This window comes from Elephas maximus, chromosome 2, assembly GCF_024166365.1.
Source record: "Elephas maximus indicus isolate mEleMax1 chromosome 2, mEleMax1 primary haplotype, whole genome shotgun sequence".
Lineage (NCBI taxonomy): Eukaryota > Metazoa > Chordata > Mammalia > Proboscidea > Elephantidae > Elephas > Elephas maximus.
In genome coordinates, this window is record NC_064820.1 from 83,114,579 (window position 1) to 83,130,133 (window position 15,555).

The 15,555-nt window shown below is 39.5% G+C and overlaps 1 protein-coding gene across 1 annotated transcript in view; it reads right to left on the minus strand.

Moving 5' to 3' along the window:
• The window catches only part of AP3B1 (adaptor related protein complex 3 subunit beta 1), a 285,822-nt gene that overhangs the window by 242,551 nt on the left and 27,716 nt on the right, over nucleotides 1-15,555 (minus strand). Inside the window, exon 2 of the mRNA XM_049866363.1 lies at nucleotides 8,420-8,495. Coding sequence (XP_049722320.1) covers nucleotides 8,420-8,495 — 76 coding nt within the window. The remainder of the gene's footprint in view (nucleotides 1-8,419; nucleotides 8,496-15,555) is intronic.

Sequence of the window (15,555 nt, forward strand, 5' to 3'; positions counted from 1 at the left end):
GCTTGACTTTTTTAATATGTACAAACAGAAACCTGGGGAATACGTGTCAGAATGGCTATTAAGAGTGTGGGATAATGGCGCGAGGAACATAAAGACGGATCGGTTTGAGTTTATTGATATGGGCCCACTAAGCACAGATTCTTCATTCAATGTTTCAGCTCAAGAAATTAGAAAAGGATCTAATAGTTTATTTGGTTGAGTCACTGAAGCATGGATTATGTGGTGGCCTACACAAATCAAGTTGAAGTATGAGATCTGCCTTAGTATACTGCAGAAGGTATTCAAAGGCTGAGGGAAATTGGCATGCTAGAGTGGATTTATCAGGTCAGACCTACACACGGAGTGTCCAGAGGGCACACCTTCTACTATGACAGTAAGGAACAAATTTTGTTAAGGGAGCCCCAACATCCCTGAAGACGGCTGTGATTGCTATTTTACATAAGATAGGTTTGACAGTGGGAACTGCCCTAACTGAATTAAGACACCTAACTACAGTGGGGCTCATTGGACCTTGTGGTAATAGGGGCCAAGTGGCAGCACTCAATCAACAAAGACAAGGTGGGCATGGTTACTCTAATGGACACCAGAGTCAAAGCAGTAATCAGAGCAGCCTGACTTCTATGGATTCATGGAATTGACTACTTAGTTATAGTGTCCCTAGGAGTGAAATAGATAGGAAATCTACTAAATATTTACTTGATCTGTACAAGCAGAAGAATTCTAGGTCAAATAAACAGCAGTCTAACTCTAATCTCCAGAAAAGAGTCACAGCCCAGCAATCCCCGGACTTGAGTGAATTTACCAACCCACAACTCCTTGAATGAAGGGGAGGCCAGGACCCCTTGGGGAAGGACTCTACCACGTTACCAAAAACTTGTACTGTTAATCTTTCTCCCAGCATTCCCCAAAGGGATCTACAGCCTTTTACTGGAGTGACTATTCACTGGGGAAAGGGAAATAATCAGACTTTTCAGGAATTACTTAGTACTGGCTCTGAACTGGAAACCCTAGTGGTGTAGTGGTTAAGTGCTATGGCTGTTAACCAAGAGGTAAGCAGTTTGAATCCACCAGGAGCTCCTTGGAAACTCTATGGGGCAGTTCCACTCTGTCCTATAGAGTCACTATGAGTCGGAATCGACTCAACAACAGTCGGTTTGGTTTTGGGGTTTAGCTTGGAACTGACACTAATTCCAGAAGACCGAAAACGTCACTGTGACCCACCAATCAGAGATAGGGCATATGGAGGTCAGGTTATTAATGGGGTCTTAGCTCATGTCCATCTCACAGCAGGTCCAGTGGATCCCCAAATCATCCTGTAGTGATTTCCCCAGTGCCAGAATGCATAATTGGAATAGATATACTCAGCAACTGGCAGAACCCCCGTATTGGATCCCTGACAAGTAGAGTATATAAGGGCTATTACAGTAGGAAAAGCCAAGTGGAAGCCATCAGAATTGCCCCTAGCTAGGAAAATAGTAAACCAAAAGCAATACCACATTCTTGTAGCAACTGCAGAGATTACTGCCACCATCAAGGACTTGAAGGATGCAGGGGTGGTGATTGCCACCACATTCCCCATTCAACTTACCTACTTAGCCTATGCAAAACACAGATGGAGAATAATAGTGGATTATCGAAAACTTGACCAAGTGGTGACTCCAAGTGCAGCTGTTGTTTCAGGTGTGGTTTCACTGCCTGACCAAATTAATACATCTCATCGTACCTGGCATGCAGTTATTGATCTGGCTAATGCCTTTTTTTCCATGCCTGTTTCAAAGGACCACCAAAAGCAGTTTGCCTTCAGATGACAAGGCCACCTTCACTATCCCAGTTCAGAGGTATATCAACTCTCCAGCCCTATGTCATAATTTAGTCTGCAGGGAACCTGATCATCTTTCTCTTTCACAAGATGTCACACCATTCCATTATATTGATGACAATATGCTGATTGAACCTAGTAAGGAAGAAGTGTCAATGACTCTGGACTTATTGGTAAAACATTTGCTTTCAAGGGGGTGGGAAATTAATCCAACAAAAATTCAAACACATTCCACCTTAGTGAAATTTCTAGGGGTCCAGTGGTATTGGACACGTCAAGGTATTCCTTCTAAAATGAGGATGAGTAAGTTATTGCCTCTGCTCTCCTGCCCCCTCCCCGCACCCCACGTCTCTGGCAACTAAAAAGGAGGCACAACGCCTAGTGGGCCTCTTTGAATTTTGGAGGCAACATATTCCTCATTTGGGTGTGCTACTCCAGCCTATTTATCAAGTCACTTGAAAAGATGCTGGTTTTGAATGGGGCCGAGAACAAGAAAAGGCTCTACAACAGGTTCAGGTAGTCATGTAAGCCGCTCGGCCCCTTGGGTCATACAATCTGGCTGATCCAATGGTGCATGAACTGTCGGGGGCAGTCAGAGATGCTGTCTGGGGTCTTTGACAGGCTCCTATTGGTGAATCACAGTGCACACCCTTAGAATTTTGGAGCAAAGCCCTGCCATCCTCTGCAGGTTACTACTCTCCTTTTGAGAAACAGCTCTTCGCTTGTAACCAGGCCTTAGTAGAGACTGAACACTTAACCATGGGACACCAAGTCACTATGCAGCTTGAGTTGCCCATCATGAACTGGGTGTTGTCTGTCCCACAGAGCCATAAAGTTGGACACACACAGCGGCACTCCATCATTAAATGGAAGCGGTATATATGAGACCCGGCCCAAGCATGACTTGAAGCCACAAGTTGCACGAGGAAGTGGCTCAAATGCCCATGGTCTCCACTCCTGTCACATTACTTTCCATCTCCCAGTCTGCACCTATGGCCTCATGGGCAGTTCCTTATGATTAGCTGGTTGAGGAAAAGAAAACTTGTGCTTGGTTTATAGATGGTTCTGTGCAATATGCAGGGACCACTCAAAAGTGGACAGCAGCAGCACTACAGTCCCTTTCTGGGACCTCCCTGAAAGACAGTGGTGAAAGGAAATCCTCCCAATGGGCAGGACTTCAAGCACTGCACCTGGCTGTTCACTTTGCTTGGAAAGAGAAATAGCCAAGTGTGTGACTGTATACTGATTTATGGACTGTGGCCAATGGTCTGGCTCGATGGTCAGGGAGTTGGAAGAAACCTCATCGGACAAATAGAAACAAGGAGTTAGTGGGAAGAGGTATGTAGAAGACCTCTCCAAATGGGCCAAAGAAGTGAAGATATTTGTGTCTCATGTGAATGGTCACCAAAGAGTGACCTCAGCAGAGGAGGATTTTAACAATCAAGTAGATAGGACAATGCATTCTGTGGAAACCAGTCATCCTCTTTCCTCAGCCACTCCCGTCATTGCCCAGAGGGTTCATGAATGAAGTGGCGATGGTACCAGGGATGGAGGTTATACACGGGCTCTGCAGTATGGACTTCCACTCACCAAGGCTGACTTGGCTACAGCCACTGCTGAGTACCCCATCTACCAGCAGCAGAAACCAAAAGTGAATTCCCAGCACAGCTCCATTCCTGGAGGTGATCAGACAGCAACCTGGCGGCAAGCTGATTACAGTGGACGGCTTCCAACACAGAAAAGGGCAGCATTTTGTTCTTCATGGAAGAGACACTTACTCTGGATATGGATTTGCCTTCCCTGCACACAATGCTTCTGCCAAAACTTCCATCCATGGATCTACAGAATTCCTTAACCACCGTCCATAGTATCCTACACAGGATCGCATCAGATCACAGCAAGTGAAGTGTGGCAATGGGCCCATGGTCGTGGAATTCACTGGTCTTACCATGTTCCCCATCATCCTGAAGCAACTGGCTTGATGGAACGATGGACTGGCTTTCTAAACACACAATTACGACACCAGCTACATGGCAATACAACGCAGGGTTGGGACAGTTTTCTCCAGGAAGCTGTATATGCTCTAAACCAGTGTCCAATATACGATGCTATTTCTCCCACAGCCAGGATTCATGGGCTCAGGAATCAAGTGCTGGATTATGGGAGTGGCATTACTCACTATTACCCCTTGTGACTCACTCTCAAAATTTCTGCATCCTGTCCCTGTAACCTTATGCTCTACAGGTCTAGAGGTCTTAGTTCCAAATGGGGGAATGTTCCCACTTGGCGACATATCACTGACTCCACTGAGCTGGAAGTTAAGAATGCCACCTGGCCACTTTGAACTCCTTATGCCTCTGGATCAACAGGCAAAGAAAGGAGTTACCATACTGCCTGCTGTGATTGGTCCTGATTACCAAGAGGAAATTAGATTGCTATTACACAAAGGAGGTAAACAAGAGTATGTCTGGAATTCAGGAGATTCCATAGGGCATCTCTTAGTGCTACCGTGCCCTGTGATTAAAGTCAACGGAAAATTGTAGTCGTTGTTGTTAGGTACCATCGAGTGAATGAAAACACTGCCCAGTCCTGAGCCATTCTTAGAATCGTTGTTATGCTTGAGCTCATTGCTGCAGCCACTGTGTCAATCCACCTCATTGAGGGTCTTCTTCTTTTCCACTGACCCCGTAGTCTGCCAAGCATGATATCCTTCTCCAGGGACTCATCCCTCCTGACAACATGTCCAAAGTATGTAAGACACAGTCTCCCCATCCTTGCCTCTAAGGAGCACTCTGGCTGTACTTCTTCTAAGACAGATTTGTTCATTCTTTTGGCAGTCCATGGTATATTCAATATTCTTCACCAACACCACAATTCGAAGGCGTCAATTCTTCTTCGGTCTTCCTTATTCATTGTCCAGCTTTCACATGCATATGATGTGATTGAAAATACCATGACTTGGGTGAGGCACACCTCAGTCTTCAAGGTGACATCTTTGCTCTTCAACACTTTGAAGAGGTCCCCTGCAGCAAATTTCCCCAGTGCAAAACATCTTTTGATTTTTTGACTGCTGCTTCCATGGCTGTTGATTGTGGATCCAAGTAAAATGAAATCCTTGACAATTTCAATCTTTTCTCCGTTTATCATGATGTTGCTCATTGGTCCGGTTGTGAGGATTTTTATTTTCTTTATGTTGAGGTGCAATCCATACTGAAGGCTGTGGTCTTTGATCTTCATTAGTAAGTGCTTTAAGTCCTCTTCACTTTCAGCAAGCAAGGTTGTGTCATCTGCATAATGCAGGTTGTTAATGAGTCTTCCTCCAATCCTGATGCCCCGTTCTTCTTCATATAGTCCACCTTCTTGGATTATTTGCTCAGCCTACAGATTGAAAGGGTATGGTGAAAGAATACAACCCTGACACATACCTTTCCTGACTTTAAACCAATCGGTATCCCTTTGTTCTGTCCGAACAACCACCTCTTGATCTATGTAAAGGTTCCTCATGAGCACAATTAAGTGTTCTGGAATTCCCATTCTTTGCAATGTTATCCATAATTTGTTATGATCCACACAGTCAAATGCCTTTGCATAGTCAATGAAACACAGGTAAACATCCTTCTGGTATTCTCTGCTTTCAGCCAGGATCCATCTGACATCAGCAATGATATCCCTGGTTCCAAATCTCTTCTGAAACCAGCCTGAATTTCTGGCAGTTTCCTGTCAATATACTGCTACAGCCATTTTTGAATGATCTTCAGCAAAATGTTGTTTCAGTGTGGTATCAATGATATTGTTCTATAATTTCCACATTTGGTTGGATCATCTTTCTTGGGAATAGGCATAAATACGGATCTCTTCCAGTCAGATGGCCAGAGAGCTGTCTTCCATATTTCTTGGCATAGACGAGTGAGCACCTCCAGCGATGCATCTGTTTGTTGAAACATCTCAATTGATATTCCATCGATTCCTGGAGCCTTGTTTTTCACCAATGCCTTCAGAGAAGTTTGGGCTTCTTCCTTCAGTACCATCAGTTCCTGATCATATGCCACCTCTTGAAATGGTTAATATTGACTAATTCTTTTTGGTATAATGACTCTGTGTATTCCTTCCATCTTCTTTTGATGCTTCCTGCGTCGTTCAATATCTTCCCCATGGAACCCTTCACTATTGCAACTAGAGGCTTGAATTTTTTCTTCAGTTCTTCCAGTTTGAGAAACGCCAAGCGTGTTCTTCCCTTTTGGTTTTCTATCTCCAGCTCTTTGCACATGTCATATTACTTTACTTTGTCTTCTCGAGAGGCCCTTTGAAATCTTCTGTCCAGTTCTTTTACTTCATCAATTCTTCCTTTTGCTTTAGCTGCTCGGTGTTCAAAAGTTTCAAAGTCTCCTCTGACATCCATCTTGGTCTTTTCTTTCTTTCCTGTCTTTTCAATGACCTCTTGCTTTCTTCATGGATGATGTCCTTGATTTCATTCCACAACTGGTCTGGTCTTCAGTCACTAGTGTTCAATGCATCAAATCTATTCTTCAGATAGTCTCTAAATTCAGGCGGGATATACTCAAGGTCATATTTTGGCTCTCATGGACTTGTTCTGATTTTCTTCAGTTTCAGCTTGAACTTGCATATGAGCAATTGATGGTCTGTTCCACAGTCGGCCCCTGGCCTTGTTCTGACTGATGATATTGAGCTTTTCCGTCGTCTCTTTCCACATATGTAGTCAATTCGATTTCTTTGTGTTCCATCTGGCGAGGTGCATGTCTATAGTCGCCATTTATGTTGGTCAAAGAAGATATCTGTAATGAAGAAGTCGTTGGTCTTGCAAAATTCTATCATTTGATCTCCAGTACTATGTCTATCACCAAGGCCATATTTTCTTCTTTGTTTCCAACTTTCGCATTCCAACCGCCAGTAATTATCAATACATCTCGATTGCATGTTCAATCAATTTCAGACTGCAGCAGCTGATAAAAATCTTCTATTTCTTCATCTTTGGCCCTAGCGGTTGGTGCGTAAATTTGAATAACAGTCGTATTAACTGGTCTTCCTTGTAGGCATATGGATATTATCGTATCACTAACAGGAAAACTATAGCAACCCAATTCCAACATGACTACTAATGGCCCAGCTCCTTCAGGAATGAAGGTTTGGGTAACCCCACCAGGCAAAGAACCACAACTACCTGAGGAAAAAGGGAATACGGAATGGGTGGTGGAAGAACGTAGTTATAAATACCAGTTATGGCCACATGACCAGTGAGAGACAAGGAATGTAATTGTTATGAGTATTTCTGCCTTGTATGTATGCATCAAATATTTTGTTTTCTTCACTTATAAAATATCAGATTCAACAGGGCCAGTGCATATTTCAACTTACAGGGGTCACAATTAACCAAAATTGACTCAACTGCAACGGGTTTTTTTGGTTTTAGTGCCTATTTGGTTGTATGTGTGTTTGTTGTACCATGTTAGGTGCAAGTATGACTTTATAATTGTCTTTATTCAGAGATTACATATGGTTTACGTATGGCACACAAAAGAGAGGAAGATACAAATTGCAAAAATATTTTGTTAAAGATGTTATATACAATTAGAAATTCCATTTTTAGTTGTCTGGCAATGTTATTGCTGTTGTTGGTTGCCGTCGAGTCGATTCCAACTGGGAATCCCTTCTAATAACATACCAGTCAACTGTTCAAAATTTGCATCACAACTGAAAATTGTGAATACTTTTACATTTAATACTGATTAGAAGCCCTTGGCTACTACAGCAAATAAAGCATTTCTATTGGTAATAACGGAGATTGAAAAATACTAACAAATGAAAGCATGCTCACAACCTTCAGGTCATTAAATGACTATAAACCAAAAACCAAACCCTCTGCCATCGAGTCAATTCCGACTCAAAGCGACCCTATAGGACAGAGTAGAACTGCCGCATATCGTTTCCAAGGAGCGCCTGGTGGATTCAAACTGCCGTAGCTCTTAACCACTATGCTACCAGGGTTTCCAAATGACTATATATGTATGTATGTACACACACACACACACACACACACACACGTATGTATACACATTTAAGCTAATTAGTATTCTTCTTTGTGGGAAATCAAAATAACGCTGCATATTACCTTATTCTATCTACAAAATAATTAACTTTCAAAGGAAAAATATCTTGATACTACAGATAGGAATATTAAAAAAGAAAAGATGGAATTAGAACCCAAGTTTCCTGATTTCTGATACTTCAATGTTTCTTTTAATAGTATTTTTTTAGGCAGGAAATTCTACTATTAAAGAGCAAGTGGGATGTTGTCACATTTGAAAATTTGGTATTTAATATATATATATATATATATATTTTTTTAAATGGAGCCCTGGTGGCACAGTGGTTAAGAGCTTGGTTGCTAACCAAAAAAGCTGGCAGTTCAAATCCACCAGCTGATCCTTGGAAACCCAGTGGGGCAGTTCTACTCTCTCCTATAGGGTCACTATGAGTTGGAATGGCAATGGTTTTGGTTTTTGGTTTTTTATATTATTTAATATAATGTAATCATTAATCATCCATTATCCAAAAATTGAAGTAATCTACTATTTTACCTACCCCAACAATCCGCTTCATTGCATCCAATTTAGCAGAATCTTTGCTGCTTTCCAACATTTGCTTTAGATCTTCATTTCTATTATGAGAGGAAAAAAAAAAATTCTGTATGTAGATTTTTACATTAGACAGCTGTTGTTAAAATATACAGTTTTCATAAGAATTAGAAATAATATGATGGACAATATTAATTAACTGCATTCTTATTTTTAATTATTTATTTCTCATCTAACCCTGCAAAATAATATCAAAGTGCTACATAGTCATCAAGCCCTCAAACAGAAAATATATATATAAAACTGCCCCTGAGTTCTGAGAAAAATATCAAAGCACATGTGTACAAATTCTCTCATTTCTTTAGAATAACCATGAGAAAAAATAAATAAGAAAAGTCCCAGAATCAGGACTAAAAAACTTCCATATGCCACAGACTTAAGACATTTCTTCAGAATATGTCAAGAAAGAGCCCTGATTAAAGGTAGGTGTTACTCACACCATCCTTTTTATCTCCCTACTTCTCCAATAAGAAAAGAACATAAACATGAAGGGAAAATCCCACTAGCATTCCCTAATGTAGACAATTAAGGAAAGGCAATTTCAACACCTAAACAAGAGGATGAGCTAATGAACCAAGGCAGTAGTGACAGGATGAAAACACAGGACAGATTCAGAAACTACTCAGAAGTTGAAATTGATGGGATGTAGTGACTGAATGTGAGGATGAGACAGGGGCATTCAATAACGATGCCCCAATTCCCAGCTGGGAAGACCCAGTAGATGATGACGCTACTCGGTGATAAAAAGGAAGGAGGAGGTGTACACAGCAGTGGGAAGTCATGAACCGCAGGTCCTCTAACTAGGGATGCTGGTCAAGCAATGCCTTGGGAAAATTAATGTGGCAGCAATATACAAAAACTACAAAAGGGAAAAATACCAGAGAGAAAAAGACTGGGTGACTAGTATAATAATCCAGGAACAAGTAATAAAAACCTGCATAAAGTGGTACAGAAAAAAGAAAAGGGGATGATCAGATTTCCACACAGAAATGATAGGGCTTGTAGATATGTGGGTTACAAGAGGAATAAAAGAGAACTCCCATGTGACAGCATGGGAGAAGGTAGTACCCATAATAACACACGATATGCAATTCACTATTTTTGGAAACTGGCAAAAAAAATATAAATCAATAAATAAAAATTATTTAAAGATAGCATATCCATTATAGCAAGACAAGGAGAAAATAAAACCCAGCCCCCAATGTAGGTGAACATAACCAAAAAAACCAAACCCAGTGCCGTCAGATGAGTATAGCCATACATTATTTCATCATTAGAAAAATAATTTTTGAAATATATATGAACTTTATGCTTACTCAAGAATGTAAATGACTATATCTTATTTTAGTATATAAAAGAAAGCCTCTTAAATGTCCGTAAAAAAACTGACAGGAAACTAAGCTTCTAGTATTAAAAATTATAATTAACTACTTGCAACAATCATTGATTTACAATCAGCAATCTGTCATAGTGTCTACAACAAATTGCTGAAGAGAAAAAAAAATTTACTCCACATAGTTCTTTCATGCAACATGGTCCAATCGCCAATAGTAGGAGAAGCCCTTTCATCTCTGCTGAAGCTTAGAAGTCAGAAGAGCTTTTTTTACTACTTCAAATAGACAGCCTTAACAAGAATTTTCACTTCAGTTTTATACATTTTACAAATTTAGGTCTGTTTCAGGCAGTAAGCATTCACCAAGAAGGAATGGGGCCAATCAGGGGCTAAGTGTTACAAACTGTCATTACAGTAAAAAATAAAGTACATTCTTTCCAAAAAGAATAGAGGCAAGGAAATTTATTATTAAAAAAGTTACTTTTTAAATAGCTCATAAAATTAAATACAATGATTATCAGTAGCAGGAGATGAAAAAAATTAAATACTTAAAACACCTGCTTTTCTCTAATTAAAAAACGCAGCTATAAAATAAATAGTAGAGACTGTATCCGAGGATATACAACTACTAAATATTACCTGTTGCTGTCAACTCAATTCTGACTCATAGTGGCTGTTTAAGGACACAGTAGAACTGTCCCATAGCGTTTCCAAGGAGCACCTGGTGGATTCGAACTGCTGAGCTCTTGGTTAGCAGCTGTAGCACTTAACCACTATGCCACCAGGGTTTCCTACCAAATATTAGAATACTACAAGTGTTTTTAAAAAAACCCAATTACCACAAGTCGATTCTATCTCATAGCAACCCTCAATGAGATGGACTGACACAGGCTGCAACAATGGGCTCAAACATAACAGCAATTGTGAGGATGGCACGGGCCAGGCAGTGTTTCATTCTGTTGTAAATAAAGTCGTTATGAGTTGAAACCAATACAAAGGCACCTAACAACAATAATAAATGTTTACCCTACTGAATTTAGAATCCCTTCTTAAAACTTCTCTTTCATACTGCACAGATAACTGAAGAGCAAGAAAATGGAACTAGATATATGTGATCTTATTTTTATTTCTAGTTTTTGTTATTTTCCTATTTTATTTAATGGCTATGTATACTTTTATTTTTTAAAAAAAAGAAAAGAAACAAAAAAAATTATTGGGAGATAAGAGAAAAAACTGAACGAATTAGGTAGGAACTAAATACAAATGAAAATGCGATCACACACACACACACTCAAAAAGAGGACATTTCATTTTCCTCCTTTCTTTTCCACGAGTTTTCCACTCTTTCTCCTCCAGCAGTGCTACCTGAATAGAGAACTAAACAATGAAGAATGAAGTGTCAATATTTAAGGAACCTCAACCTCTGACCCCAGGCTTAATCTTATTCATGGCCTCGATGGAAACTTGGTTTGCTCCTCTCAAACCCAGGATGCCAGAATCTTCTTCCAAAACACCTTTAGGTCCTGACCCTTTCTCTCAAATAAAAAATAAGAAAACAGTATCCCAATACTAAAGTCAAAGGTTTTGCTCGTCCTGTTTAACAGGAACACTAGTCTTCAACAACCAATATAAATTTCTTTTCTGTTAACACAGACAGAGAGTTAATAACTTTGAGGCTCACAGTAAAAAGCAAGAAAATCCTAAGCACTGATTCAAGCTGATATAATATTCAACTTTTAACAGCACTGTCATAAGAACCTATAAAAAATTCTGACATAAATTACAGATTTCTCCCTAAATTTCTCTTTGGTTGCCACCAAAACAATAAAGATTGGGAGAGTTACTAACATAGCTTTGGTTTTCTTTCCAAATACAGAGACTTCCACTGAGTCATTTTAGGTCTACCTCCTTCCTTATAATAATATATACTCAAATGTGACCCATTAACACGTAACTACTCAGTCATGAAAATTAAAAAAATTCTTTTTGCTAAACAACAAAATATCTGATTAAAAATAATTCTGAAACAGTAACATTTTCACTGAATCTTTGCTGGAAACCAGGACTTTTCTCAAATACATAGTTTTTTATTTACTTAGTTACCTTCGTGTAGCTTTCTAGTTTTGAGCAGTAGGATGCTGTTATAGATTAAATTGTGTCCCCCCAAAACATGTGTTATAAATCCTAACTCTATGCCTATGGTTATAATCCCATCTAAGTGTGAGTTCTTTGTTATGTTAATGAGGCAGGATTAGTGTAGGGTATGTTTTGAGTCAATCTCTTATAAGATATGAAGAGTAGATTGGGCTTTTTTCCACTCAGTGGCTCAGAGGACAAGGAAAAAGGTGCTTAATTTTGAGGTCGCAACTGTCTGCTGATAACAGCAGCCTTGTCACATCTCCTCTGACACTTCTCATATGTACAGATGAGCTCACATCCCCACACCCAGGATTCTCGTGCTCTACCTCTGAGGACTCTGGCTTGTGGGCAAAGACTATCAATAGAGACTTGCTACTTCTGAGGGTCCTAAGAAGAACCAGAACTCACTGCCTTCTTTGTGCAGAACAGCATGGTTCAATATGACTTGGTAGCCACTAGCCACATACAGCTATTAAATACAGTTAAAAATTCAGTTCCTCAGTTACACTGGACACATTTCAAGAGCTCAACAGTCACATGTAGTTAGTGGTACCTACAGCAGAGATACAGAAACATTTCATCACCATAGAAAGTTCTATTAGGTCAGGTATAGAGGGCCAGTGTCCCTGTCTTCCCCTTCTTGTAACCCCATTTTATCAGTCAATAAAGTTTTGTAATTAAAAAAAAAAAAAGAGCAAATTATGACAAGCAACAAAGCAGAGAGGGGAGAATAAGGATACCAAGCCACATGAAGATCACCTAGGAACAGAAGCTCAGAGAGACAAGGACCTTCCCCCAGACTGGACAGAGACAGAAAGCCTTCCCCTAGAGCTGGTGCTCTGAATTTGGACTTCTAGCCTCCTAAACTGTGAGGAAATAAATCTCTGATTGTTAAAGCCATCCACTTGTGGTGTTTCTGTTATAGCAGCACTAGACAACTAAGACAGATACCAACTTTATTTTTACTTAAGTGACATCTTGTGGTGTTAAATGGTATAACTTTTCTTTCATGTTCAAAATATTTGCCCATTTTAGTTTCAAGGGTTAGTTTCAAGGAACAGAGAAAATGCATAACTGAATGGTTACAGAAAATCTTATAATTATCAGGAAAGTCATCCTTATTCAGCGCCAGAATAAAATAGCAACCATAATCAAAAAGCAAAAATTTACCGGTTACATATAAGCACTTAGGTTTCGGTGCTTTTATGTAATATAAATTACCTCTTTTTAAAAAATCTATAATCATAACACCATTACAACTTACACTTCCTTTAAGGACTATGTAAATTAAGGGAAATAGTCTAGTCACAGACTTAAGACTATGTAGCACTGTATACTATATCACTGATAATCAAAATATTGGTCAAGGAAGTATGATCTAAGAACTCATTATCAACCCACAAATTTTTGTTACTGATCCGTAAGAAGATATATACAAAAACTGGGAGAAAACACATTTAGAAAGTCTATTTATGAGAGCTCCAGCTACTCTCCCCAGCAAAGTGCCATTGCTGAAATCACTGCTTAGCTCTTTAACCTCTCAGTTGCTGTTTTTCAGCTGGGTTTCATGGAATCTCACCATGTGAAAGTGTAGCCAAGTCCCTGGAAGGAGTTTGTACACAGCTTTTTGTGCTCCTTTTTACTGGTTCCTATCTCTGTGATTATGCACTTCAAGTTCGAGTCACTTTGGTATTCCTGAACTTCAACATCTGTCTCCTCAGACTAGTAAAACTGTCACTTTCTCCTTGGGCTCTATCTTTCACACGACTATTTGAAAAATACACTCAGGGAAAAACCTGGTGAAATGAGGAGCTTGCTTTGTGTGCCTCTCTTATTTCAAGGATCATGGGCCTTCAAGTCATGCCTGCACTGGTTGATCTCTCCAGTGTCTTTGGAAACTTATTGTATATATTGTTTCCAGCTTTTATAGCTCCTTTCTGTGGCAGATTTAGCCTGTTATAAACTACAGCATCATGGGTAGATCTGGAAGTCCCCAGAGTCTATTCTGAACATGGCAGCCAGAATGACCTTGTTGAATATATTAGATCATGGCTCTCCTCTATTCAGAACCCCACAATGCTTGTTATTTCATTTAGAGCGGCCTTGCTAAATACCCTGGGCTTATAGTTAAAACCACAGAAGGGTCACAACTGAGGAGCAAGCATGATGCTCTGGAAGTATGAGAAAACCTGAAATAGACAAGGTCTGAAAAACCCTAAAATTGAGTTTCAATAGGATCAAGGTGATCTGCTGGTATTCTATTTACCTGTCAGGGGAAAAAAAAAAAAAAACACTCAACCCTTTTTAGAAGATCATATCATCCAGGCCCTCATCAATATATAGAACAAGACATATAAAACATACATGTATGCGTATATACAGACAGGTATATTTCACTATTATATTTCACTATATATATACAGTGAAATACATAAAACATTTCCCATTTCTACCATTTTTACTTGTATAATTCAGTGCCTTCATCAATTTTTTATCTTAAATATCCAGCAACTCATCAAAATTTATGAGACACGCTATAAACAAGAAGAGATGTCAAAAAGAAAAGAGGGAGGGAGGGAGAAAGGGAACAGGCCCATGGAAGATTCATATGTTAGAGTTATCAGACAAGGACTTTAAAATAACTACAATTAATATGGTCAGGAAAAGATGGACAAAATAGTTGAAAAAGAATTACAACAAGGGAATGGAATCCAAACAAAATAAGCAAGTGGGCATTTAGAACTGAAAAATATAGTATCTGAAATTCAGAACTCATTGGTTAGGTTTAACAGCAGACTGGAAATAGCAGGATTAGTGAACTTGAAGGCAGGTAACCAAAAATGATATAAATTGAAACACAGAGAAATAAAAGAACAGAAAACAGAACAGAGCATCAGAGACATGTGACATATAGCTAAAATATCTAACATACCTCTAACTGGAGTCCCAAAAGAGAGGAGAGATTGGGACAGAAGCAGTATTTCAAGAGATAACGGCTAAGGTTTGTTCCAAATAAACAAAAGACATAAAACCACATACTTAAAAATCCTAGCAAAGCAGGACAAACATAAAGAAAACTACACTACATATTTCAAAGTCAAACTGCTGAAAACCAAAGACCATGAGAGAAGTATTAAAAGCATCGAAACAAAAAAGATATTAAGGCAAGAGTTAGCGAACATTTTCTGTAAAGGGTCCAAGGTTGCTGTTGCTGCTGCTGCATGCTGTCGAGTTGATTCCAACTCACAGTGACCCTATAGGGCAGAGGAGAATTGCCCCATAGGGTTTCCAAGGAGCAGCTGGTAGAGTCAAACAGCCGACCTTTTGCTTAACAGCCTGAACTCTTAACCACTTCGCCACCAGGGCTTCAAAGGGTCCAATAGTAAGTATTTTAGGCTTTGTAGGTCATACGGTCTCTGTTACAACTACTAAAGTCTGCTGTTGTAATATGAAAGCAGCCACAGACAACATGTAAATAAAGGGAATGCTGTGTTCCAATAAAACTTTATTTAATGAACAGGAGGTGGGCTACAGTTTACTGATCCGCGCCTTTAAAAGTACCAACAACAATATTGATAGCTGACTTTTCAACAGATATTATAAAGGCCAGA